Below are 27699 nucleotides of genomic sequence, written 5' to 3'. Positions count from 1 at the left end.
CGGGGACCTCAGGGTCTGTACCCATAGGCCCTGCCAGGAATACTGAGCATGGCTTTACCAGCTCAGCTGGCTGTACACCGAGATACCAGCCCAGGGAACCTCCAAGGGTTGGAGCTGGGGAGAGGACAGGGTCTTGTGCTGGGTGTTTGAGGCCAGCAGGAGGAAGGGCCTATCACACAGGCACCAGAAAGTGGGTGAGGCCCTTGGAGGAGCAGGTGCCTGATTTCTTGCTCTGCTGTCAGCCCACGGCTTGGGAAGTGGGTACCCCTCCAGCCATCTCCAAACATGGAATCAACCTCCCTCATCCATCCCTCAAGGTTGAAGGCAACAATGGGAGACAGCCTGGGAGACCACCCAGAGCCTGTACTTGGAAATCAGCCAAACAGGAGACAAACCCCCACCTTATCACCTATCAGTGGTGTGATTTTGGTGGGTAGTTTCCTCATACTGAGCCCATTTGGGGCCTGAGTTTTCCCATCTGTAAAATCGGGATAGTAAGACTTGCTCCACGGATATTGCGAAGATTAAACATGCCTAGTCACACACAGACATTAAGTAAGTGATATCCACCAATATGGGTAGAGAGTTAGGTTCAACCGAGGTCCCCTGACACTGCCTCCTGCAATTCACCATTATATCTTTGGAGAACAGGGCGAGGAACAAGAGATGGACATTTGGGGCCACCCACAATGGGAAGGACTGTCTTGGGGGTCATGAGCAGTGGGCAGAGGCTAGCTGACCACTTGGTACGGATGATTTGGAGGGATTCTTTGTGGGCAGGGAGGTGAATTGGATGGCTTCTGAAGTCCCATTCTATGTTGACTGCTCTGTCCTATCTGAGTCACCTCTGCTCTTCCCTGACTCTCAGGTAGATGAATGTCAACGTCTGCTCAAATGACTTGCATTGGATCCAATTGAGGCCTGGGCCCACTCTGCTTAGGCTCCACGGTACGGTTGTGTCCACAGCAGGGGCTCGGCAAAGACTCTGAATAGTGATGATGAGGGCAGATTGACAGAACAGCCCAAGAAAGAGCAGTGAAGAACTGACAGTGACAGGAGACAGTTCTTCCAGGTCAGTGTAAAAGTGATGTATTGAACACCCTGCCAAGCCCCCAGCACTGGGCTGAGGGCTGGAGGCCCCAAGATGAGTACTACTGAGTCCCTGCCCTGGGCCAGTGGGAGACAGACATTTCTGGCAATTCAAGGTGGTAAGGCTAAGTCAAAGGTCTATATGGGACACTATGGGAGCCAGAGGAGGGACTAGCCCAAAGGAGGTGACCCCTGAGACAATCCCCCCAAATAAATAAGTTAGAAAGAGTGATGGCCAAGAGAGATAAGTAAGATATTCTTAATAGAGGGAAGGAAAAGAGAAAAAGAAAAAAAAAAATCAAAAGCGTGGTCAACTGGTCTACGTATCTATGTTGTTCACCGTGATCCTCCGGCACTTAGCACAGTGCCTGGCAATTGCAGGTGGTCAACAGACATTCGTCAGATGAAGGATAAAGCTAATGCTTACATATTACTTATTAATTTAACTTAGACATTAGCCCTATGAGGCAGGCTCTATTATTGACCTCGTTTCACAGGTGGGAAATACAGAGAGACTAAGTAACTTGCTCCAGGTCAAGTGACTTGAAGGAGCTAATAATCAGCAGAGCTGGGATTCAAACTGAAGGGTCCTAATAGCGTGTGGCCCTACTATGCTCCCCGGCTGCTGCACACCACGCTGTATGCAGGGACCACACATAGGCGTGTGCTAGTTTGCTTGGACTGCCATAGCGAAGTATTGCAGATTGAGTGGCTTAAAGGACAGAAATGTATTTTCTCACAATTTTGGAGGCTAGACGTCTGAGATCAGGATGTCGGCAAGGTTGGTTTCTTCTGAGGCCTCTCTCCTTGGTTTGTGGATGGTCATCTTCTCCCCGTGTCTTCACATGGCCTTCCCCTGGTGTGTGTGTCTGTGTTCAAATTTCCTCTTCCTATAAGGACACCAGTTGTTTTTTATTAGAGTCCACCCTAATGATCCCATTTTAACTTTATTGCCTCTTTAAAGACCCTGTCTTCAAATGTAGTCACATTCTGAGACACTGGGTTATTAGGATTTCAACATATGAATTTGGTTGGGGGGGGCATAATTCAGCCCGTTATAAGGGGGTTCTGGGAATAGGTGGGGGATGAAGCTAGAGGGATGGGCGGGACTCAAATCCTGCTGGGTCTTTGCATGGAAAAGATACATCCAATTACGTCTGGAGGCACAGGTTGGAACCTAAGCAGGATGACTAAGCTGTAACAGATGCTCTCAGACTCTTCTGGACAAGGATGACTTCAGTGGGACAAAAGGCTCCTATGGGCGCCCACTTTGCAGTTGAAAAAATGAAGATGGTAACAACAGCAAAATATCACCATCATGCAATTCTCCACATTTGCTTTGGCCAGGGACGCATGGATGATTCCTTTTTAACTGTAGCGTGCATATTTGAAAATCTAGTAGGGTTAACTGAACGTTGTAAAATTAACCAAACCACCCCTCCCAAACTAAATTGGTAAATGGTGCAGTTAAACTAGAAGGCACCACTAATTACAAAGCAAGGAGAGAAGCAATTGAAAATCACAGCTTACTCAAGAACACCCTGCTGCCTCGCTGATAACAGGGTATCCTTCCCACCCCTGCCGCTGAAATGGGGGAATTGACACTGTTTGTGTGAGCACGTGCAGAGTAGGAGCGGTGTGATGCTGTCCAGTGTGTGAGGCAGCCAGATGCCTTAAAAGAAAGATGAATCTCAAGCCCAAGTTGATGGTCCCTGTTAATAACTCACTGAGCAGGTTAGTAATAAATAGGTCTTAGTCTGATGTCAAAACAAAAGCTCATGGAAACCTGAGCCATTTGCCTCAAAGAATGAAAGGAAAGATCTGCATTATGAATTTCCATCAACTGACCCTTGAGGCCTCCCAGTGAGCTACAATACTACTTTGAAAATCCCTATGGTAGAGAAATATCTCAGATCCAGCACCCACTGGCCTGCACCCCAAGGCTGTCCAATATAGTACGGGACTGATAAAAACAGAACATATTTCAACACATTAAACACATCCTCAGCAAGAGATGTAAGTACTTTCTAAATCCATATTTTAAATCTCAAAGAAATTGAACGGCAACCTTCAACAATTTGTATGCCAGCAGAAAGAGTTCTAGACAGAGAGACAGAAGGCCCAAGGTCCATTTATCTGTCCAGACCCAGCTCAACCACAAATCAGCTATGTTTTAGATTTCTCTTACCTATAAATGTGCTCATGTATACAATTCATGGCTAAGGTTCTTTAAGGTCTGCACGCCTGTAGAATATCTTCTATTACACGTTTTGATAATTTTCCCCATTCACTCCCTGTATCAGTTATCTACTGCAACATAAGTTATCTCAAAATGTAGAGGCTTAGGACAGCACACTTTTATTATATCACTTTCTGTGGGTCAGGAATCCAGGTGCAGCTTAGATGGGTCCTCTAGCTGAGGATGTCAGGTGGTGCTGCAGTATCATCTTAAGGCTCAGCTGGGGATGGATTTGTGTCTAAGCTCAAGCCAGAGGTCACTGGCAGGGTTCAGCTCCTCATGGATTTTTGGACTGAGGGCCTCAGTTTCTGGTGAGCTATTGTCTGGGAGCCTCCCTCAGTTCCTTGCCATGTGGGCCTCTCCATAGGGCAGCTCACAACGTAGCAGCTGGCTTCATCAGAACAAGCGGGGAGGGGCCAGATAAAGCACCTGCAAGACAGAGGTCACAGTCTTTTATAACCCCAGAAGTGACGTCTCATCACTTTTGCCCTTTCCTACTCATTAGAAGCAAGCACTAGGTCCAGCCCACAGTCAAGGGGAGGGGATTACACCAGGGTGTGGAGGCAGGAGATGGGGACCACTGGGAACCATTCTAGAAGCAGCTCACCATACCTCTCCTCCCCACTGTTCTCTTGGCCTCACTGGGTCACCTGAGACCACAGTTCTCCTTCTAGGACTCTTACAAGATTCTCCATTAGAAAGGGGTCGAGAGATGGGAAATGGAGACTTGGAAGAATGTGATGTAGGTCAGTCAAGCAAACCCCGTGGGGTAGGTGCCCTGGGAGAACAATGCAGGGGAAACTGACAACAGATGTAGCCCCATTACTATTAAAGGGAGTTGTGCCAGCCAATTACCCCATGGGTGCTGCATCTTAATAATGCAAAGAACTTGGGGGAAAAGGCAGTGTTTGATACACATCCGATTTGACTCTTTCTCATGCTTCATGAGACCTCTTGGCCCCAAGTCCTCCAACTCCAAGTAACACCTTCAGGAAGAGAAAAGACAAAAAAACCCCTAAAGCCTCTCTAAGAAGGTTAATGGGGGAATCCTCTCCATGCCATAGGAGTGTCACTTTCTTGTTTTGGCTAGGTAGGGTTATGTTCGATGCTTTCTGGCATGTGGAAGGGAAAAGCGGTACAAGTTTTAGTGGTCTTGCCTGTTGTATTGCCTTGGACCAGCAGTGTGAAGGAGCTGGGAACTCAGAGGGCAGAAAGCAAGATGCAGGGAAGTGCCTGAGAGCCACTTGACACGTGTAAATATTTAGTTATGGGTTGAACTCTGGCACGTAGTTTGGCCTCATGAATAGGGTTTCACCACCCTACAGCTCCCAGTGGCAGGGCATGGGTAGACCAGGGTTGGGACCAGGGTGAGGGATCTTGGGGCACAGTTTTAAAGAGGCCCTCACTCTCAGAAGTGCAGGACGACCCTAGTCCTGGCACTGGGGTAGACTAATTGGTCGTGTGATTATTTGTTCAGTGTCAGCCTCTCCATCTACGTGGATATTCCATGTCTGTTTTCTTTCACCACTGTGTTTGCAGTGTTCCCTATGGGGTCTGGCGCTTATTTGTGGGATGAATGAATGAATTAGTCAAGGACTAAATCGATAACTCTCCACTGAGTGAGATTCCGTTTATCTGTCAAGACCCAGCTCAAAGGCTCTTTCTTGCTGAAACCTTGGCTGTTGCCTGGGCAGCATTGAGGGCCACTTTTTGGCTTCCCATCATACCCCCTACTCCCCACGCCAACCGCCACCACAGTGTGCCCATCAACATGCTATAGGATGGTACTTAAGAGCTTGGGTTCCAGGTTATACTACTCGGGTTCACATCCTCCCTCTGTCTCATTAGCTCTGTGACCTTGGCCAATTCGCCTAACTTCTCCAGACCTCAGTTTCCTCATCTGCAAATTGGCGCCACTAATAGTTGTGTCATAAGGATTAAAGACATGAATACTTGTTAACCACTTAGGATGTTGCCAAACACATAGTAAGTGCTCAGTAAAAGCTTACTACTCCCTGCATCAGCTCACTTATCACCCTGCGCTGTAGTTATCTGCTTAATTGTATTGTGAACTCCTCAAGGGCAAGGACTTCAACTTACTCATTTCAGTATCCATTCTCCTGGCACACAGTGGGCTGTAATTCCTGATTCACTTAGTGGGCCGCTTTGCCTAAAGCAGACATAATGGAGCCTTGAACTCTGAGACTAGCCCTGTGACCTCTTGTCTCCCCACTTCCATTCCCCAACACCCCTGCATGGTACAGATCCCTTGGTCCCTGGAGATGCTTGGAAGTTTCTGGGCCCCCTGTTCCTCCCTCCCCACCCCCTCATTAATCTTGATTAGGGAGTCCTTGCACTGGCGTTAATTTTCTTGTAGATGCCTATCAGTCATGTAGCAAGGAATCTCTCCCAAGCTAATGAGGAATCATAGTCCTGCCATGTTATTACTTAGCTAATTAGTACACAGACTTCTTTGGGGTGGGAGATGCGGGGAAGGTCAGGGAAGATATCAGGAGAAAGGAAGAAAGTTGAGATTTCCAGGGGGATTGGGTGTGGGTGGTGAATCTCACAGGGAATGAGGGAAATGTCCTGCTGCCGCCTTCTTCTTCCCCTGGACTGGCCCCTGGAGCTCAGACTGGGGCATAGAGGGCTTTCCAAACTTGAGCCCAGTGCCCCGTGGTGTGGGGTGGGACCACACAACCCCCTTCCCACCCTGTTCAGGCTCTGAGAGCCCCGGCTTACAGATGCAAAGTCCTGCTGAGAAAGGCAGAGGCCAGCTGGGCAGTTCCCTGGGGGTCTAGGGCAGCAGGAGGGTTATTTGGCTGCAAGCAGGGAGGATGGTCAAGGCCTGGCTGGGAGACCAGGAAGCCAGAGCAGAGGCAAAGCTCTCGCTTCAGCGCCTGCCTTCTCTAGGCAATTTGTTTTTCTGCTCAAGATTCAAATTCTAAAGAAGGAGATGGGTTCCCTGCCTGCCCCTCAGGGAATGAAAAGTGGGGCAGTTGTGACAGTCCCATAGACTGACACATGGAAGGATTAATTTGTTCAAAAGGATGGAGCCCTGCTAGGAAGGGGGAAGATATGCTGGGCAAACAGGGTAAAATGCTCCCTCGGCCTACCTTGTGAGCAAGTTTCCTTCTTTCATTCAACAAAGAAAGATGTGGTAGGTGCCTACTAGATGCTGCATCTTGGGGAGATCAGAGAGACCCCCCCCCATGCATCTCCCAGGGATAGCACACTCTGGAGGGCACACGGGTCACAAGGTCCCACCAAGGATGGGAAGTGATCTGCAGTTTGCGGGTTGTGACATCCAGCACAATTTCAAATCCCAGTGGGGTCAGGACCAGGAAGGCAGCACAGCCCAGCAGGTCAGGTGGATCTTGGCTACTGGCCACATGATATTGAAGTTCACATCTCTGGGCCTCACCTACTTCACCTGTCAAGGGGCTGTTTCCTGATTAAATAGGATGATGTGTATCGTGTATAGCAAAGGCCTGGCACACCGTGGGTGCCAGATCCAGAAGTAGGTCCAAGGAGTACATTTGGGGTTCTATCAGGGTTCAAGGAGGAAACCCAGCCAAAGACAGGACGAGGTAAGACAGTTTGGGAAGGTCCTTCGGGTTGGAGGGCACGAGAGTGCGTTGGCTGATTTAAAGGTGGGTGCAAAACAAACTGCAAAGCCATCTTCCCGACTAGATGCCCTTGGTGTGGGGTGTGTGCTCCCTCCATCAGACTAGGCACCCTCCAGGGAGGGATGGTGCCTCGCTCCTCAGTGTGATGCTTAACAGCACAGACTCTGGAGCCAACTGCTTCTGTTTGATTCCTTTTCCAGCCACTTCTTAGCTGTGTGGCCTTGGGTAAGTTACTTAGACTCTTTGAGCCTCAGTTTTCATATCTATAAAATGGGTTAATGGCACCTACCCTGTAAAACATATGCATGTAAGGCCCGCGTTAAGTATCTAATAAGTGTTCACCAGTGCTTTAGTCATTCATTGCCGCATAGCTAATCACCCCAAAACCTAGTAGCTTCAAAGAACAACATTTATTGTCTCAAAAGAATCGGGGGTCAGGACTCCAGGTGTGGCTTAGCTGGGCCTCTGGCTCAGGACGTCTCCCAGGTTGTAATCGGCCAAGGCTGCAACCACGTCAAACGCGACTGGAAGAGGAGCCTGGACCACCCCCAAGCCCTCTCCCGCGGTGGCTGGCAGCTTCAGCTCCTCATGGGTTGTTGGATTAAGACCTCAGCTCCTCATGGGCTGTCATCCTGCTGTTGGCCTCCCTCAGTGCCTTGCCACGTGGGCCTCTCCATTGGGCAGCGCACAACATGGCAGCTGGCGTCATCAGAGTGAGCAAGGGAGGGCCCGAGAAAGCACCACCAAGACAGAAGCCACAGTGTTTTGTGACCTCATCTCAGAAGTGGCACCCCATCACGATTGCCTATTCTGTCTGTCAGAAGCCAATCACTCGGTCCAGCTCACATTAAGGGGAGATTACACAGGTGTGAACACCAGGAGGCGGTCATCCATCGCTGGGGACCTACACACCTGGGAGGGCTGTGGGGAAGGGCTGGGGGAAAGGGGCACTTTGTTTTTTCATTCACCGTGCATCCTCAGCACCTAAAAAAATGCCTGGCACTTTTGTCCAGACTATCAGTGGGGCTCCCTCGGAGCAGGAGCTGGATAGGGAGGGGCCTTCTCTCCCCTCTGCCCTCCTTTGAGCACCCCGACAGGGTTTTGCAGCCCAGAGCCCAGAATAATCCCCCCAGGACAGCCTTCCCCCACCCCCCAAAGAAGTCTGTGGTTGCATTGCAGTGGTTCGCTCTGACCTCCCACTCGGAGGGAAGGCAAATTCTACCCAGAAGGAGATGTGTGAAAATTGGATTTGCTGCCAGGGTCAAACTTTGCAGTGCTTTATCCCGGCTGTCACCTGCCTTTGAAACAGAGAGTGTTTCTCCAATTGGTACCTCTCACTCGTGGCCCCTCCCCCCTGGAATCAGAGCCCACGAGTCTCAACCAGTCCCCCATCACCCAACCCCTGGCCATTTCTATGGCTTCTGCTCTGGCCCCCCGCCACCCTCAGCTCTCTCTCTGGCCCTTGTGGTGGCCTCCTAACCAGTGTCATCATCTCCACCAGGCCCCCCCTCCTTCCCATTTTTCACGCAGCAGCCAGAAAGGTCTTTCAAAAGTGCAAATCGGATCACATCATTCTCCCTCTCAGAGCCCTCCGATGTCTTCCCGTCACTCTGGAATAAAATCCCAACTCCTACCCACTCCCTGGCCCTGTTTCCTCTCCTCTCGAAGCTCACCTTCTAAAACTCGCCCCAGTCACTGTCAGCCAGTTTCTGGAACACAGGAAGCTCTTCCTCCCTCAAGGCGTTTCTCCCTCTGCTCTTTGCAGCTCCAGCTCCTTCTGATCCTTCTTATCCATCCAAATTGTCACCTCTTCCAGGAAGCCTTCCCTGATTGCACTATGCTCCCATCATTACTGTTCACCTTGTCTTGTTTAATTATGACCTGGTATAGGTCACAACCTGTCATCATTTTGGTTTAGCTGCTAACCTGTTTATTGTCTGTTTTCTCCATGACAGTCAGCTCCATGAGGGCCAGGAGGATGCCTGATCGGTCACAGCGTTGTCCCCTGGGGACCAGTGTGCTGTGGGACAAATGAATTCCCCCTTTCTGGAGGACTGCAGCAGCGGTCCCAGCCTCCCTTTCTGTCTGCAGGCTCACCTCCCCCAGTTCCCCCTATACACAGCCTACAGATGAATCCAGGTAAAGCATAGCTCTGAGCACTAGACCTGACTGCCCAACATTATCTGGGACACTTGGCTTCAGGTTCAAGGTTGGGGCCAATCATTTCCTAACATTCCCTTACACGTACACCATGCTCTGTTCAACTGGAATACATGTCTGCTGATTCCTGAACATTCCCTGCCCCTTTCTATCTCTGAGCTTAGGCTGGTATTTCTCCCTCCACCTGGAAAACATTTTTCTGCTTTAGAGGCAGATGTACATTCTCACTGCAGCTCAAGTCACCTCCCCCAGGAAGCCATCCCTGACCACCTCGGCTGGTGAAGAGGGAGGAACTTGGGATTTGGAGTCAAGCCTGGATTCATGTCCCGGTTTTGCCATTTGCAGTGTGCGGCCTTGGGCAGGTCACCCCATGTGTCTGGACCTGTGCAGTGGGAACAGTCCTGACTGCCAGGGTTGCTGAATGAAACACATTAAAAGAAAGTGCCTGGCCCAGGGCTGTTGCAGAATGGATGTCAGAGGCCCTTTCTGCGATTGCTGGCGACTCGTGATTCTCCCTCACACTTAATTCTTCCCTCGATGCACATGGTGGTGGACTTGTCTTCCTCTGTCCGCACTGACCATGAGCCACATCTGGGCAGGACCACACCTGTTCCCTCTCCATCCCCTTACCCTGCCTACCGAGGTGCTTGCTTAGCACCAAGCAGGGTCCAGGGAGAGTTTGTTGAATGCTCTTGACCTTTTTTCTTCTCTGGATATTCTTCCTTTATAGAGAAAGCAACCGGATACAATTGTATGCTCATTCATTCATTCATTCACTCATTCACTGAGCTTCCATCATGTAAACAAGAGAGCCACATTTCACGGCTCTGTGGAACTTGCTTTCTCCAGTTTTGGAACTGCAATCATTCATTCAGTCAACAAACATCTACCAGGACTAGTGTGTGGGTACTAGCTGCCTCACTAAAATCTGCAGCCTCTTAGCAGTGGTTAGTGGTTGCCAAGGACACGTGGGTCCCCCCTTCCTGTATCTGCAAGTTTTCTGAGCATCATTCCTTCCAGCTCCTCTCTGTGCCTACAGGGAGGCTCACGAGATGCAGGAGCCATGCGGGCAGAGGACTGTGAAGTCTGCCACGATCTGCTGCAGCCCGTGAGGGCAGCAGGAGTTCCCTGCCTCCCAGGCTTCTGTGCGCCTTCCAGCCTCTCTGATCATGCTCACCACCTTCAGAGGTAGCTGGGGGTGCCTGGCAGGCGATGCCACGGAGCCTCTCTCTTTAAAGAGAAGTGACCATGCGATCCAGCAATTCCACTTCGGGGTATGTATCCAAAAGAATTGAAAGCAGAGTCTCAAAGAGATGTTTGTACACCCATATTCATAGCAATAGCCAAAAGAGGGAAGCAACTCAAGTGCCCAACGACGGATGACTGATTAAACAAAATGTGGTCTATCCATACAAAGGAGTATCATTCAGCCTTGAGAAGGAAGGAAATTGCGATACATTCTACAGCATGGATGAACCTTGGGGACATTATGCAAAGTGAAATAAGCCAGTCACTAATAGACAAATACTGTATGATTTCATTTGTATTAGGTACTTAGTCAAATTCACTGATGCAGAAAATAAAGCAGTGGTTGCCATGGGCTGAGGGGAGGGGAGAATGAGGGGTTATTGTTTAATGGGGATGCAGTTTCAGTTTTGCAAGATGAAAAAGTTCTGGAGATGGGTTGCACAACAATGGGAATATACTTACTACTGGATCATACCGTTAAAAATAGTTAAGATGGTACATTTTATGTGATGTGTACTTGACCATAATTGAAAGAATGTTTAAAAAGAGAGACAGAGGGGAGAAGAGAAGCCCTCCTGGGAAATAGCACTTGCGTAGGTAGGCTTAGCCCTGTGGGATCTGACCTCGGCCTCTGAGCACCACCTCCTCCTGAGAGTCCTCCAGCTTTGACATCTACTCCCATCAGTCTGGCCAACCATCTCCTCTGTCTCAGTAGCCCGAGTGTGGATGAACCTTCTTTCCACAGCTGACTGAGGCTGGTGCTTCCAGCTTTCCTGAAAACAGAAATAAATTAGAAACAAAATAGAGAAAAATCAAACTGGAAAGAACAGGATTCTGATCCAACAGCTGCCAGCCTGCTCCTCTAGATTCTGAGCCCTGCCGATTCCACATGGGCCACCCTCTGACAGCCTCCCTTAATTCTCCATTTACAAATCAAGATGGTTTTTCCTATCATTTAAATCATGCTGGGCCATCACTGAGTCCCTTTCATTCTCATGGCCACGGCTCCCCTTGTCCGCGGACCACCGCAGTATCAGAAGTCTGCCCCTACATTCCCTATCGTGCTTGGGGGGCTCCCTCCTAGCACATTGATGTCGGATGGCACTGGGTAATTTCCTTGTCCAATCCAGCCTGGTCTCTGGGCCCTTAAACTCGGCACTTGACCTCCTGGGTTGTGCCTCCACTGGACCTTCAAGTTACAGTCTCAGGGCGTTTCCTCATCAGCTGCTGAGTCTCCCTACCCAGGGCTGTGAGGTCCAGGAAGCACTTTGGGGGAGGAAGGGCAGCGGGCACCGAGCCCCTGGGCCCTTGACCTTCCTGTTGGCCTCCGGGATGACTTAGTCCCTGGGAAGAGAGCAGCCTGCTTCCCTTCCTGATCTTCCATATGCTGGGATGTGAGTTCAACGGATGAGAGGTCAGAGCTCAGCATCCTTTGACCCCCTGCCCCTGACCTTGACCATTAGAGAGTTCTCAGTGCTCAACAATCCATCCTCTACTGGGGCACATCCCCACCAAAGCCTTTGGATTTTCTCTCTCTGACTCTGGAGACCTGGCAGATGAAAGCCATGATCTCTCTGCTTCAGCCTGTGTGTGATGAATGAAGGCTGGACCCAGGTTTCAGAGGCATTGATGGCCTCACAAGCTCCCTTCAGGACGACAGGCTCACCCCTGCCAGCGTCACCATGGGGCTGCTTAGAGGGACACACCATGGGATGGCACATCCCCCAGCCCAAGTGTCCTGACCATCCCTAGCGGCAGGCAGTCAACCCAGAGACTGCGATTCCCTTATGGCCACGAGAGGAAAGTTTGGTCCTGCCACTCGTTCAAAGCTGGGTTCCACCGCTCCCTAGCCCGTGACTGTGCACACATTCCTTAACCAGTTTGAACTTCAGCTTCCTCGTCAATGAACAGGAATGACACCACCCCCAAGGTGTCACTGTCATGTCCAAATGTGATAATATATATAAAGCACCCAGCCCTGTAGCAGGTCAACAAATGCTGTTTCCCCTCCTCCTCTCCATGATGGGTGAGGCAGCCTGCAACCTCTAGAGCATCCATTGCCTGTATTACCAGATACGGTCTTGTACTTTCACTAACCTGCTCCAAATGAATGGCTGGGGAGGAATAATGATAAGCCTCTTACAGTTGTATATTACAGTTCTCAGAGCCCATTGCAAATTCTTCATCGTATTTGTTCTTTCAAAAAGACCTGGGAGGCTGATTAACAGGGCAGGCATGATTAACCCCATTTTTATAGACATCAGCGCTGAGAACCAAAAGAGGGAAGAGGTCTATATTCAAGGTCACACAGCTGGTAAGTAGCAGAGTTAAGGTGAGATCATAGATCTGTCCTTTTTTTAAAAAAAATTTTGTTCTGGAAAGTTTGCCAAGGTACCACCTGGCTCTCAGGAGCCTATGAGGGCACCGTTCTAAGGAGGATGGGGCCGGCGATACTGGGAAGAGCGACACCTTCGGACCCCGTGGAGCCTGTGCCCTGGTTGAACTAATTGCCATGCTCCCTCACACTCACATCGAGACTGCCTTCCAGAGAGACCCTAAAGTGCTTGTGAGCATCTCGTGCATATTTATATGCCTGCGTGCACGATAAAAATAAAACCACTTCACCCACCGCTGAAATGCAACCACTCGCGGTGTGAAATACGGGGCTTATCGAACAGTGACAAGGAAAGCTCTCGGGGAGAGGGTCCTGTCCCTCATGACATTGCAAGGGGGCAGCTGGAAGGAGGTGGAATTTAATTCTCTTGATAAGTAAGTGTTAGACTTGGAAGCAGGAAGATGAGTGGTCCCCAGGCACCCAGGACGCCCTCGAGCCTCTCTGGGATGGAGAGCCGGTCCTGCCAGAGGAGACAGTACTGTCTAAAGAGGAGTGTGGGCCCCTTCACATGCACCCCTGGACCTCACTCCCTGAGAGGCAGCCTGCAGGCCTGCTCTTCTTCTCCTGGGCCCAATGTTCCACCACGTACTGCTTTTTCCTCTAAGGGAAGGTGTCAGGAGGCTTCAGTGATCTCACACGTTTTGGAGCAAGAACCAGCACCTCTGTCTGTGGTCCATTCAAGGCAGCCCTAGTTAAGAAGGCAATCGTTCTGGAGAAGTTGAGCATCTTTTCTGGCCATTCCAATCTTTCGACAGTATCGTGACTCTGTTCTGATTGCTGATGCTGAGCCTTGCTCTAGACTTAGACTTCTGGCTCTCTCCATCCCTCTCTCCCTCCTTCCCTTCCTTCTTCTCCCTTTGCTTTGCCCATTTTACCACCATACTCTTAATTCCCTGGGGCAAACACAGAGAAGGCATCTAACGCAGACTTCCAGAACTACTGACAGCTAAAGCTAAGCCCTGGGACATGAGTAGGAGCCAGCCAGCCTAAAGGGTGTACATGGGGTACATGGGGGCAGGGTAAGGGAGATAGGAGTAAGGAGGATGGGGAGGCTGGAAGGGTGTTTCAAGCAGAGGGAACAGCATGTATAAAATCCTAGAATCAAGAGAGCTTAGTGGGCACTAAGAACCTCAGAGGTGAGTCCAGTGTGGAGACGAAGACCCTTGTAAGCTGTTGCAAGGGTGTTGGCTTTTGTCTTCAGGCCATGAGAAGCCAATGAAGGATTTTAAGGGGGATGTCCTGACCAGGCTGTAGTCCTTGGTGTGCCCAGGTGACCTGGGGTGTGGATAGGCGGGCGTTGTGCTTTACGTGCAAGATAAGGTCCAAGGAATTGTCCAGTAGTCAATTCTGAGGAGACTCAACTGTCCTTCCTTTAGTGTAAGCCTGCATGGGGTGAGGACTGGGGTCATAGCAGTAGCTAGGGGGCCTGGGGAGGCATCTGGGAAGGAAGAGCCAAGTGAGCAGGCAGGTGGGTGCAGGACCCTGATGGCGAAGAGGCTAGGTGAACAGGTGCAGGTGGGCAGCCCTGATGTCGGCATTCAGGCATCTTGGTAGTGTACCAATCCCTGCTGACCGTGAGCGCCTCGAGGGCACAAACTGTGTCCTTCCGCTTCTGTATCCCTGGCACCCAGCTCAGCACCTGGTCCAGAGGAGAAGACCAATGCATATGCGTGGCCTCAATGCCCTTAGTGGAGGTGGACACCCATTAGAACCACTTATTTAAGGGCACTAGAGTAAGGCCATTAGAGTTTGGGACCCCTGTTCCTGTGCTTCTTGGAGCTGTCATGCCCCCAAAGCCTGAGGTGCCTTCCCTTGGAATCATACAAAGCTTCAACAATGCCTATGTGTTTCCCATCATCCATCAGCATCCCTTTTAAGGGATGGATAACTTTGAGGGTTGAGGGTCCCTCTGTGCTTCCCAATACTCTCCAGTTCCAGGGAAATATTCCAGCCCAATTCACCAGCTGTCTCTCTGCAGAGTCAGCCTTTTGACAGGGTAAATGGAAAGAAAGACAGGAAGCTGGGCATGGCAGAAGAGGGGCAACATAGGAAGGCAGGGAGGGGACTGGCTCGGGCGTTAAGGGGTTAGCGGGATTGTTTCTGTCAATCAATAGTTGGGGAGAAAAGGGGGAGAATGAAGAGCATCTCTGCAGAGATGTAAAGGCTACAGTGATGACAAATTTCCCTCTGTGGGCTGGGAAATGACCGGTCAGTGTAGAGTGATCTAATGTCAAGAGACACAGAATCTCAAGATGGGCAAGATGTGTCCAGGTCATTATTGTCAAAGCAGGTTTTTAGAGTAGTTTTCATTGTTCCTTTGCCACCCCATTCATTGCTTTCTGTGGTCTTCAAAAACCCTTCCTAACCTCACAGCTTAAGCTCTCTACACACCCCCAGACCCACTTCCTGGACCACCTGTTGCTCTCTGAATGGCAATCTCTGTTCCATCTTTGTAAGGAATTGCGCACACGGCTCTGCCCCAAAAGCTTTTCTCTAACACCTAGGCATCCTTCAGAGCTTCAGGTCTCACCTCCTCCCAAGTCCAACCTCAGTGCCAGGTACAGGGTATCTGCTGCATCAGTAGCACAGGAAGGGAGAAAGAGAAGGAAAGTGGAGGTAGATTCATGCCCAGGTAAGACATCATCTGTCAGGGGCCTCAGGGAACTAGTTTGGCCTTTTGCCTCTTAGAAATGGGAACTTTGAAGCCCAGAGAAATGGAATCATCTCCCTGTACTATAAATTGAATTGAGATTTTCCTCAAATGTTTCAGGACCTAGAAACTCAAGACAGAAAGCAGGCTGACGGGGAGAGGAGGAAATTGTCAGGTCTTACCAGATAGCTTTGTGATTAACCAGAGCATTTTCATTACAAATACCTTTTACTCACAACTGAACAACTAACCTGGTTAGTTAGATCTTCCTTCTTTGCTTCCTGGCCCCTCCAGTACTGTGACTCAGGCCTGAGCAGAATGGCACTGTAGGTGCCAAGGGGCAAAGTGAAAAGTGCCCAGAACTTCCAGAGCTTACATTATGACCTGGGATGACAAGACACACAGGTGAACTGACTGAAGAGAATATTACTTCTGTGCTGTGCAGACTATATGCACCTCAAATAGTGAGAATGCAGGGAGCGGACAATCTTGCTTTGGGTCTCAATTTTCTCATCTATAGTATTATGGACCCATCACACAATTGCGACTAACTAAGGACCTTATGTATATATGTTTGTGACAGCATGCCTCATTGTAAATATACTAAAGCTTAACGGACTCATGAAATAGGAAGCTGGTTTGTTTTACATAATATAGGCCCTCACACTTAAAAGGTTGTAAAAATAGAACAAATCACATATTGGATGTCGCCACCTGTTGTCTATGGGTGGTATTGCGGCATGGCAAGGAAAGTAGAAAAGGGCTGCTCCAAGGGTGACCTCATAAGATGCCAAGCCAGACTTGACAATCATGGAGACAAGAGTCCAAAGCCAGGAATAGACTGCCTAATGTTGGGGAATGCCATAGAAGATAAGTGAATTGCAGACCCCGTTTACGTTGACCTTTTTCTTTGGTTCATGGTCACGGCAACTGCCTGCTGAGTCCCTTGAGATCATAACCCTGGAGTCTCATCCACTGCAAAGTGCAGGAAGCTAAGGATGAAAATAAGGAACCACAGAGTGGGGTAATGATAGCATCCTGTGGCTGCCTCGGTCATGGGTAATAGTTACAGCTAATATTTATTGAGTGCTTACATCATTTGAAGCATTGTCTTATTTAATCAGTGAGGTTGGTAATCTGTTTCCCATCCCCATTATACAGATGAAGAAATCAAAGCACAGGGAGGTTAAATAATTTGTTTGGGTTCTTACAGCAAATCCTTCCTTCCTTCCTCTCTTCCTTCCTTCTATCCTCCCTCCCTCCTTTCCTTCCTTCCTTTCTTCCTTCCTTCCCTCCCTCCAACAGTTATTTCCTGAGTGTTGAAGATGAGATTTGGGTCTAGGCAGACCAACTCTAGAGCCCATGCTTTTTGCCACTGCTCCTGACTACCTCTGTTGCTACCTTCCAACTATGACTGACACCTGTGAGTCCAGGTCTCTCATTCTTAGCAAATTCAATGATACAGGAAAAAGTACAAATCTTGCTGATGCTTTCTAATCTTGACTCCTCTACCCACTCCTCCATCCATGTGCTCATTAGCCCATTAATCCTTTCTCTAATCCATCTCTCTACACACCCACCCACCATCACCCATCCACCCTTCTTTCCATCTTTCCATCTGTTCCTCCATCCCCCCATCATCTACCCACAATCCACCCATCCATTCATCCATCTATCCACCCAGTAATTCTCACATCCATGTATCTATCCATCAAAGATCCATCTAATCATTCTCTTACCCATCCATCTTTCTATTCATCCATTCTTCCTTCCTTCTATCCGTTTCTTGAGCACCTACCACCTGCCTGGCACAAGTAATAAAGAAATGAGTCAGATGTGGTCCTTATCTTCATGTTGCTTACAGTTTCAGAAATACATAAAAGCAATATGACCTTAGGCAAGGGGCCTCACCTCTCTGTGTCTCAGTTTCTTTGTCTATTCTACGGGGTTAAAAACAGAGCCTTCCTCGTAGGGTATTGAAGAGGATTCAATGAGTTAGTAAAAGCAAAATACTTAGAAAAGTACCTAGTACATAGTAAGCTCTCAATAAATGTCATCGGTTGTCAGTGGCTATTTTTTTTCTTATCATCATCATCATCACCATCATCATCCTTATCACAACTACTATGGTCATCGAGGAAGAGATCAGAAGCCTTGTCCATGGTCAGAGCGGCATCTCCCATCCATCCCATGATCTACAAAACTCTTGATGTGAGATATGAATAGGTATTTATGCAAAGAGGGTTCTGAAGCCAAACAAGTTTGAACTTCAAGTAAATAAAACCAAAAAACTCTGCAGGATTTCTCATAGCCTTTAAATGCTCATGTGGATTGTAAATCTCCAAGATGTGGAGAATGAACTAATATACAGCACTTCTCAAATATATTGAACCACTGAACCCTCTTTCAAGGAATGTTTATTACAAACTTGCAAAACAAGTGGTCAGTGGGGCCCAGTTTGGGGATGCTGGTCTCCAGTGTCAGCTTGGCCTGCTTCGCTCACCCTCCCCACCCCCATGCTGTCCCCCAGACCTTAACTTCCTGTCCCTGACTCTTTCACATCGTCCAGCTCCTTTCTCTGGGCCTGTGATGCTGAAGCTCATTCAGCAACCACAGCCTCAGATTCCCCATGGACAACCTGCCAGGCTCCTCCCAGGGGGAGACATGCTGGTTGAGTCCAGGTGGGGCTGAGGTCCATTAAAGACGCAGCACTGGACTTAATTCCAAGCAGCCAACTCCGTATCGATTTGGGTCACTGGTGTTAAGGCGTCACTTTCAGCCACATTTAATTTAAACAAACAATAAAAAACTCGGTCTTGTCTGGGATGTAGCCTGGGGGATGTTTAATTCCCAGCACGCAGAGGCAGAGGGCAAGGTAAGAAGGAGTCAGAGGACTGCATGAGTGAGTGTGTGAGTGTGTGTGTGTGTGTGTGTGTGTGAGAGAGAGAGAGGGAGAGAGAGAGAGAGAGAGAGGGAGAGAGAGAGAATGTGTGGCTCTCTGGGACAGAGTCTGGGGAAAGCCCACACTAGGTTCCTGTCCTCAGAATACAACATTCCTCTACCTTTGTCACTTTGGGTAATTCTTTTCACTTCTCTTAGACTCAGTTTACTTATCTGTAAATTGGGCTTAGATAAAGCTGCCACAGGGGGCTCTTATGAGAATTAAATGAGATGAGAGAGGTGGAGCACACTGGGCTTATGAAAATTTTGTTTTTAACTCATTTCCCATTGAAATACTGGCTTCCAGGGCATGTGTGTGTCTGTATGTGTGTGTGTATCTTGGCCTGGAAGGGTATTTAAGACCTCTGGCTCTGCACATTTTGTGGGTTTAAATCTGGCCCTATTACTGTGTTGTACTGGGCAAGTTGCTTAGCCGCTCTGTGCCTCAGTTTTCTCATCTGTAAAATAGGAATAATGATAATACTCACACCATACACTATTGTGAAGATTCACTGATTTTATTCACATTTTGTATTTGATCAGTGCCTGGCATAGGAGAAGCACTTTCACAAAGGTTTACTACTCTTAGCATCATTATCCAACCCCATAGGAGGTCCTACCCCAACCAACAGAACCCATCCCTTTGGAAGCCAGGCTGTGGGAGGTAATACTATGCCATACCCTTTCCCTCTCTTGGGAATAAACAAACTAGAGGTCACAGAGGACCCCAGGGCCCCTTTGACCTCTGGGGTTGTTCCCTAGGGTAAGGAGAAGAGAAATTTGCTTTGTGCTGTAGTGCCCTCTGTTGGGAGATCCTAGCTCAGCACCATGGACAGAGGGAGGCTGCAGGCAGACAGCCACACCTCCAGCCATCAGCCACGGGGAGGTCCAGGGCTCCCACTCAGCCGGTGCGCCAGGAAGAGGCATGTCCCGCCATGACTCATGGGTCTCAGTGCCAGGACTGCAGAGTGGATGCCCCGCTGCTGGCGGCTGATACATTAGGAGACAGGCGCAGAGAGACGTTAAGCAAATTAAAAGCCTGTGGCTGCCCTGAGTGACTTTTCCCTTGGCTAGGTCACCCTGTGCCCTCTGCTAACCATGCCTCTCAATGCTGCGGATATACCTTTCTCTGGAGCAAGAGAAAAGCCTCCAAAGCTGTGTTTTGTGAAACAGGAGCTGGAGGAGGGTGTGCCCCCAGGAGAGGGTGTGCAGAGGTAGCAGTATTACTAAGAACAATCACCATATGGTAACAAATATGCATTTTGCAGCTGAGCCCCTTTGGGGAAACCAGTGTGCACCTGGGCAGGATTGTCCTCTCTCTGAACATGTGATCTAGGGGGCTGTTTATTCTCTGAAAAGGTTCACGGCCACAGGATGCATGCTAGCACCTGCCAGGTGCCAGCCTTGTGCTAGGAGCTGAGGAATGGAGTGGATACCACAAAGTGCCCTGCTCTCATTCATTCATTCATTCTCCCAACAATTATTTATTGAGGGCCTAGTATGTGCCAGGCACTGGCTAGGAGGACCAATAATTATAATACGGGGTGATATTAAAAGAGAGATTTGTAAGTCTTGGGGTGAAGGAGGGTTAACTGAGGTCTCCAATCCCCCACCCCACTCCCCAGCCCAATCCTTGGCCCTAGGAAGAAACCTCTTCTTGATATCAGGCCTCCTTTCCTCCTTGCTAGCCTCTTGCCAGGTGTCATTCGCAGCTGGCATAATGGAGGTGACTGATTGACTGTTGCCTTTCCGGTGCTCCCTGCAGGGGTCTCTCTCCCAGCTGGTGGTATGAACCCAGACTAGGAGGACGTGTCACCAAGAAAGGCCCTGGAATCCCACCTGATCCCTGGCTCTCCTGGGTAACAGCCGGGCTACAGTGAGTACGGACAGTAAGCCTCACATATGCAGGATTTCACCTGGCGAACTGTTGCCTGTCCAGCTGCCTCGCTGCACTCTGATTTGCAGCTGGACTTACAGAGCAGGAATGCCCGTACAGGGGTGCCTGGCATTTACCTGAGGAACTCAGACCAACATGAGGGTCTTCCCAGCTGGATGCTGCTTCCCAGCAGGGAAGGCCCTTGCACAGAGGGCTTAGCACCTGCGATGGATTTGGGTTCTGTCGGCTTTGTTCTGGGCCAGAGCTGGGGAGAGGGAGGGGCAGAGAAGAGGCAGTCAGGGACTGTGTCCCATGGCACGGCTGGGGCAGCCCAAAAAGAAGGTGCGGGGGAGAGGTGACCTCAAGCTGACCCTCGGCAACTTGGAGAAGGGTGGACCTAGGTGGGTGGGGGTAAGAGGGAGCAAAGAACAGCCAGGAAAGGGAGAAGAAAGGGTCTAAGACTCCAGTGTTCAAGCCATATCCAGCCCAATCAGCCTGGCAGCCAATTAGTCTGATTCAAAAAAAAAAAAAAAAAAAAAACCACGTAGGGACAAACTGTAATCAAACACCTATTTATAAGGGTTTATTATGATCATTATTATTATTTTACTGAGAGGATCATTCTAAAGCCTGTCAGGTGAATGTATGCTTTCAGACTTCGTAAATGCAAATCGCTCCTTCCCTGGGGTGGGCGGGCATGAGCTGCAGCAGGGCAGCCTCGGGAAGTGATGTGGTGAGGCTTGGAGAGGGCATTTGGCGGGACCAGCTCCCTGCCATGGGACATCTCTGCACAAGGCTGACCGAGAGACAGCCTAGCAGCCACCCACTGCCCACTCCACTCCCTACACCCCTTCAAAGGGCTGCTGGAGATGGAACTGGCTTTGTACCCATTGTCCATTTAGGTAAACAGAGTGACAGCCTGATGCAGCAACCTGGCAGAGATAGAGAAGCTGGGAATTCTCCTTAGAATGCCATGGAGTGAAATTCCATGCTCTGAACTTCCCCATCTAACCTCACCCCTGACCACTCCAAGGGCTGGAGTACCTCTCCCCTCCCAGGGCTCACATCCAGACCTGAGGCTCAATGGTTGGTGTGTGTGTGCGTGTGTGTGTGTGTGTGTGTGTATGTGTGTGTCGGTGGGAGGATAACGATAAGACACAAGTCCCCAACCCCAATCCTCAGGCCCAGGGAGAAAAGGAATCAGGTCTGCCAAAAAGGTGAAACTGTGGTCTCTGCCAGAAGGAAACACCCAGTTCCTTACCCATTTCTGGCTGGGTCCAAGAATGTGGCTATTCTTGGAAGAAAGAACAAAACATATCCCATTTCCATGTGTGCCTGGGGGAGGGCAACCATAATTTGGGAAGTTTCAGAACACTGATGCCCCTAATCCTTAATAGGGGGTAAGACCACTGCTCCCGGGCCACACCCTGCCTGTTCGGCTCCACGGAGGGCCTCGCTTTCAAGGGAGAGGCTGCCTCCCTCCACCAGGCTGGGGGTCGGCGCGCAGGGGAGGGCGTCCCAGGGATGGGATTAGGTGGGGCGGGATCAGATGGCGCTTGGGCTGGAGGGCAGGGGCCCTCGGTCAGCTGGGGGAGGGTTACCGAGCTACGCGCTGCAAGCGAGCTGTGAGTGAGGAGGGGAACCTGGGGGGAAGAGAGGCGGGGGGAGGGGGGAGGGGTGGAAGACCGCGAGGAGGGGGAGGGGTGGGGGAGGCTCTCCTTCTCCCTGCAATAAATCGGCTTAGCGGACGAGAACCGAACAGCGCAGAAAGGATTAAAGAAAAGTCTGTATAATACAGCGGAGAGAGCTGCGAGTGGAGGGCGGAGGGCGGGGAGAGGGGGAGGGACGGAGGGAGGGCGAGGGGAGGGGGGCGCTCGCGCAGCCGGGAGAGGCGAGCGCGAGGCGGAGAGAGCGCGATTCGGCTCCAAACTCCGGCGCTGCCGCCGATCCGACTCCGGGCTTCGGTGGACACCGCGGGGAGCCGAGGGGCCGGGAGCTGCGGCGCGCCCGGAGGTCGCCCCGAGCGCGAGGGTCGCGGCGCCCGGCAGAGGCCGAGCCGAGTCGAGCCCGGCGCCCGGGCGGCCCGGCCGCGACGGCATGGGGGCGCCCCCGCGGCGCCCCGTGCTGCCCGCCACTGTCTCGGCCGGCGGCCGGAGGCAGGAGCGCGCCTGAGCCCATGGCGAGGGGCCCCGCCGCCGCCTCCGCCGCCTCCACCGCCGCCTCGCCGCCGCCGCCAGCTGCCGGGCACCATGCGAGCCGCCCCGAGCCTCCGCGGCTGCGTCTGCCTGCTGCTCCCAGCGATCCTGGACCTGGCGCGCGGTGAGTGCGCGGGCGCGGGCCGGAGCCCCGGCTGGGGATGCAGCTGGCGGAGGGCGCGGGCCAGGGTCGCTCCGGAGAGGCTCCGGGTCCGAGCCCCGCTCCCGGCGTGGGGGTCTGCAGAGGTGATCTGCTAGACGAGGGAGGGAGGATGTCTCCTTCGAAGAGAGCGCTCGTGGGTCTGTGCCAGGGTGTGTGTGCGCGCGTGTGTATGAGCGTGTGTCTTTGTTGCGTCTGTGTGTGAGGGTGTCCGGGAGGGAGCTGTGTGTGGAGAGGGTGCCGGAGTGCATTTGGAGATGTGAGTGTGTGTGATGGTGTGTGAGCGAGCGAGTGTCTGGAGGGGTGTTTGAGTGTGTCAGTTACACAGAGAAGGTGTGTGTGTGAGAAAGCGTGTGAGCCAGTGTTTGGGGGTGTGAGCGGATGCCAGCTTCTATGTGAGGGTGTGAAGTGTGTGAGCTTGTGTCATCGTATGTGTGAACGTGTTACAGGGTGGATGAGTGTGTAAGGTGTGTTGCACGCGTGTCCCAAGTGTATGGGTCGCTTTAGGGATGTGTGACAGGGAGTGGCTGTATTTCTGTTGAGGGGGGCACGGGGCGTGTGTGCATAGGAGGTGGGAATGTGACACTTGAGCAGGAGTGAACGTCTCTGGGATGTGTGGAGGTGCAGGCATGCGGGGGTTGGTGGGCCAGGAGTGTGTGTGCGTGCAGTGCAGTGTGTGGTTCTAGTGTGGAGGGAGGCACGGACGCGTCCGCGGGCTGAGAAGGTGTGAGCAGCGGTGTTTGTGCGTCCCGCATGGACTTGGTCCCGGCTGGGCTGAACCCATTGGAAGGAGGTCCCTAGAGAGAGTGATTGGTGCCTCCGCAGCTCCAAGGTCCAGGGTTCGCCGAAGCCTCGATGCTTCCAGCCCGGCGCCGCCGCCTGGTGGGTCTTAAGTGGCGCGGCAGTCCAACCTGGCGACCCCGGCACCTTTCGGGCAGCGAGCCAACACATTCGCTACGAGCCGGGCGGGAGGGAGGCTGGACCGGCAAAGAGCCGTGGGCGCGGAGACTAGAGGGTGCGCATCCGCGATTCCCCCCTAAGCCTAGTACCAAACCTGGATGCCCAGAACCAGCCCGTCTGGAGTTACATCCTGGCTCTGCCGCGGAGGGGGAGGAGGATGCGCGGTGCCAAAACATAGCCATTGTGACCAGTAGGGTCTCAGTCCCTAGCCCAACTGGGTGATGAAGGTGGGGGAACCATCTCTGTCCTCTGCCGTGTGTGTGCCCTGCCCCACCGGGAGGTGCTTAGCCAAACTCTGAGAGTGCCTTCCAGGAAGGGGTGTCCCCCCTAAAATAACCGCACCCCCTCTACCCCGAGGTCCTTGAAGAGTGCTTGGTCTGCTGATGGGAGAAGCTGCAGAATTCGAGCCTGAATGGTGGTCCTGCTGGCAGAGAGCGGGGAGGGGTTGGTGTAAACCAGAAGTAACGCAAGCCCTGTACTTTGTCCCCCCACCCTTGGAACAACAGACTTTCCAAAGTGGATGAAAATCTCCCCCCAACTTTGGGGTGACGGCTCCCTCCCTCGGATGCCTCTAGAGGGAAAGGTTATATGGGGGCGGGGAGGGGGTGGTGTCCTGGTTCCAGCTCAACGGAGAGGGCAGTGGGCTTTGTTGAAAGGCACCTGGAGCCCTCACCTGGACATTGAAGGGAGCGGGGATGGTTGGGGGCAGGAGGGGAGCACCCCTTTCCCCCGGAATGCGCAGAACCAGAGAGACGCGGCAGGGGTGAGGATGGCGACTGATGGGAAAGGCTTTGGTGGGAAACCCCGCTTCGTCAGGACCCCACCCTGCGATTTTCCCCAGAACCCGCGAGCAGCGTTCTTCGGGCTGCGGGGCTGCGTAGAGCTGAGCCGGCGTCTTGGCGCCTCCACTCCCCTCGCCCGCCTCTGCAACTTGCTGGAGGCTGGGGGATCGGGCGCCGGGGGCGAGCGCCTCTGGGCCGGGGGGAGCCGGCATGGCCTCTGGGCTCCGCTGCTCAGGGTGAGGGAAGAGCGCTGATCCGGCTCGCAGATGGGAAACTTTCCGAGCGCGGGGCGCGCGCAGGGGTCCTGGGCAGCCGGGGAGCCCTCCCTTCCCTGCAGAGATGAGAGTACTCGAGAGTGGGATCCCTCCTTACCCGCTCCAAATCCGTGCCCACGAAGGGGTGGGAGTACGAGAAGCGTCTGTACGAGATGCAACAGGCCGGCTTGCCGGGGGAGGGCGCCCTTCCCGGACGTGACCGAGAGCCGTGCACCTGGCAGTTGGCTGTGCCGGACCACCTGCCAGGGGCTGCTTCGAAGGGCGGGGAGGGTAGAGTCCAGGGCAGGCATTCAGAAACACGCCTGCACAGTGGGGGGCGATGGCGGTCACTACTAGGGAGAGGCACGGCCAGTGCGCCCTCGCCGGTTCTGTTCCTACGGGCCGCAGAGCAAAGGAGCTACACTTTGTGCAGAGGTGGGTCTGTGCATTGGGAGGAGAAAGCAGTCGGCTGCACACAGGACCGGCTGGGCTGGGAGTTCCTGCCCCTGCTCCCGCTCCCCAGTATCTGACTCTCCAAGAGGAGAAACCCACTTGGTTTTTAACTCCTCAGGTCCCATTTTACCTGGCCTGGGCACTTCTGGGAAGGCAGTCATGCACTCGTGCCTGGGCGGTGGCCCGGGAGAGAGAGGGCACCGGGCACTGGGGGCGCGGGGAAGAGAGTGGTTCATGGACCTGCCTCTTTCGGCCGTGGGAAAGTCTCCGCGAAGGGTAGCGGTGGGCAGGCCGAGTTAGGGCGCGCCAAAGGCCCCAGCCAGAGGCCCTTCCCGTTCTCTCTTGGCAGCCGCGTGTCAACGGGTGGGTGGGATGCGGGGGCGGACTCGGCTAGGCCGAGGAAGCCGCAGCACCGAGACTGCGGGGGGGCTGTGCGTGCGCAAGCTGGAGTGAAGACTTTACGTACTTAGGCTCCCTCACCATCTCCACCCGACGCCGGGGGCGCGGGGCGGGGCTCAGGCCCCGCCCGGCTCCCTCTCAGCCCCTGGCGGGGGAGTGAAGGGCCCTGCCGGGGTCAGGCTGCTCCGCCCCTGCTCCGCTTGCCGCCCCGCCCCCAGCCTGGCCCCTCCGCCAGCAATAAACCCCACTCCCTTCCCACCCAAGATGCAAACTGGAGTTTTTCCTGAGAGGTTGAATGGTTTTTGCTTTTTAAGTGCAGGGGATGTTAGAGCTGAAAGCGACCTCTGAGATCACGTACTTCATTGGTTCTGAAACTTCTAATTTTTATCAGGAGAACCCTTTTAGTGTAGGAACTGATTACCACCCCCTAAACCTGTTGCCTTGGACAAGATGATAGGCACAAAAGGACAGCTGCCCTGGTAGAAGCGGGTACTGAGACCCGGCATCGAACGATCTTTCCGCAGCAGTCCCCTTAAACAATCTAACATTGCTGCTCTCCTTGCATCATAGCTGGGTTTTTGGTTTTTTTCAATAGCCGGTATTACATGGGTCAGCTGCAGTGTGGCCAGCGCGCGCTAACTGCCGCACAGTCCTCGCGCATTGCAAGATGGGTTGAAGCTCTTCTTTTCACAGATTAGGAAACTGAGGCCCAGAGTTTTAAGATTTGTTAATGGCATGAGTACTGGCGCCTTCCGGGTCCCGCCTGGTCCAGCGCCAGGCTCCCTCTTCCCTTCCAGTGTTCCTTGGACAGGGCATGTGGGCAAGGGCTGGCAAGGTACCAGTGATGCCTTAGATTGTCCTGGCTACCCCAGCTTTTCAGAACATCTGTCTCACCCAGACCGGAACCTTGCTACAGTTGGAGGGAGGGGCGGTGGGGGAGGGGCGGTGGAGGAGATTAAGTGACTTGCTCGGCTTTCTGGGTTATAGCAGTGGTGACTTCAAAGCCGGAGACCAAAGAGCCAAACAAAGAGGAGGCTGCTTAGTTCTGTTAACTGGCTTTCCTGGGATCCATGGAGGCGTCTAACCTGGCTTGCCACGCAGTCCGCCTCTGCTCTATCCCCAGGCCACTTGAAACTCATTTATTCAGCCCTGACTGAGCTCTCACTATGTGCCAGCATTGTGCTGTGTGCTTTGTTCTTCTTGTCTTGTTTAATAACCACCCTGAGAGTTAAAGTGATTTTCCAGATGGGGAAGCTGAGGCTCAGAGAGGTTAAGTGACTTGTCCACGGCCACCCAGTCAGTAAGTGGCAAGCTGAGATTCAGACCCAGGACTGTCTCTTTCCCTCTGTGCTCTGCTGTCTCCTGGTGAGAAGGGATCTCAGTCACTTCCTCGGCTCCAGCCACACAGACAGTTGTAGTGTGTCCAATGCCCAGTCTGGATGCCTTACTCTTTCCCAAATCCCAGTGAGATAAAATTATCCAGTATGTTCATCTGTACAGATGGGAGACGGGGTGTCCCTGAAAGCCCTTGTCATCATCAAGAGAATGAATGGGCATCTGTTGTGGGCAGGGCACATCTGAAAAGAGAAAGACCTATGAAGGTGACCGTCATTCCAGTGGGGCGAGAGGTCGGGCATGTACCCATAAAGATGAATGACAATCCAGGTGGAAATTTGTTGATACCTGCTAGATGCCAAGTGGATTGATGTCCCCTACAGGAGGTTCTCCGGGGGAAGAGTGATTACTTGGGGGGTATAAAGGGAATGCTTCAGAGAGGAGGGAGAACTTGAACTAGACCTTGAAGCAAAGGGAGAACATTAATAAGCCAAGGGCTAATGCGCCAGGGAGGGAAACCCGTATGAGCAAAGAACTGGAGGTAGGACTGTGTGTGGTGGGACCAGCTCAACTCAAGGCTGTCTTTCTTGAGTCTAGTTGAAGACTGGGAGAAAGAAGAGTGATATTACTGATAGCTCCCATTTATCACGCACCTGTTAGACGTTCTTTATGAATTAAATGCTCTAAACAATCCATGAGGCAGTATCATTAGCCATGTTTTGCAGGTGAGGACAAGAGGCCCAAGATACCTCTCTCTTTCTCTCCCTCCCCCCTTCCTTCCTTTCTTTTCTTTCTTAAATAATGAATGAGGCTCAGAATCTTTTTTAAGTGGAAGAACCAGGAGTTTCAAACTCAGGTCTGAAGCAATCCAAAGACACTGCTGCTCCTGGAGGAGAGGAGAAAGGATTTATTTTTTCTTCGCTGGAAGGAGGAAT

The 27699-nt window shown here is 52.0% G+C and overlaps 1 protein-coding gene across 1 annotated transcript in view; it reads left to right on the top strand.

The window, feature by feature from the left end:
- The first annotated feature begins 22475 nt into the window (after nucleotides 1–22475).
- The window catches only part of IGSF21 (immunoglobin superfamily member 21), a 240094-nt gene continuing 234870 nt past the window's right edge, over nucleotides 22476–27699 (top strand). The window contains exon 1 of the mRNA XM_061187058.1: nucleotides 22476–22545. Within this exon, the coding sequence (XP_061043041.1) occupies nucleotides 22476–22545 (70 nt within the window). The remainder of the gene's footprint in view (nucleotides 22546–27699) is intronic.

The sequence above is a fragment of the Eubalaena glacialis genome, chromosome 3 (assembly GCF_028564815.1).
Source record: "Eubalaena glacialis isolate mEubGla1 chromosome 3, mEubGla1.1.hap2.+ XY, whole genome shotgun sequence".
Lineage (NCBI taxonomy): Eukaryota > Metazoa > Chordata > Mammalia > Artiodactyla > Balaenidae > Eubalaena > Eubalaena glacialis.
The sequence above is the reverse complement of the archived record's forward strand: the minus strand, read 5'-3'. Positions and strand labels throughout refer to the sequence as shown.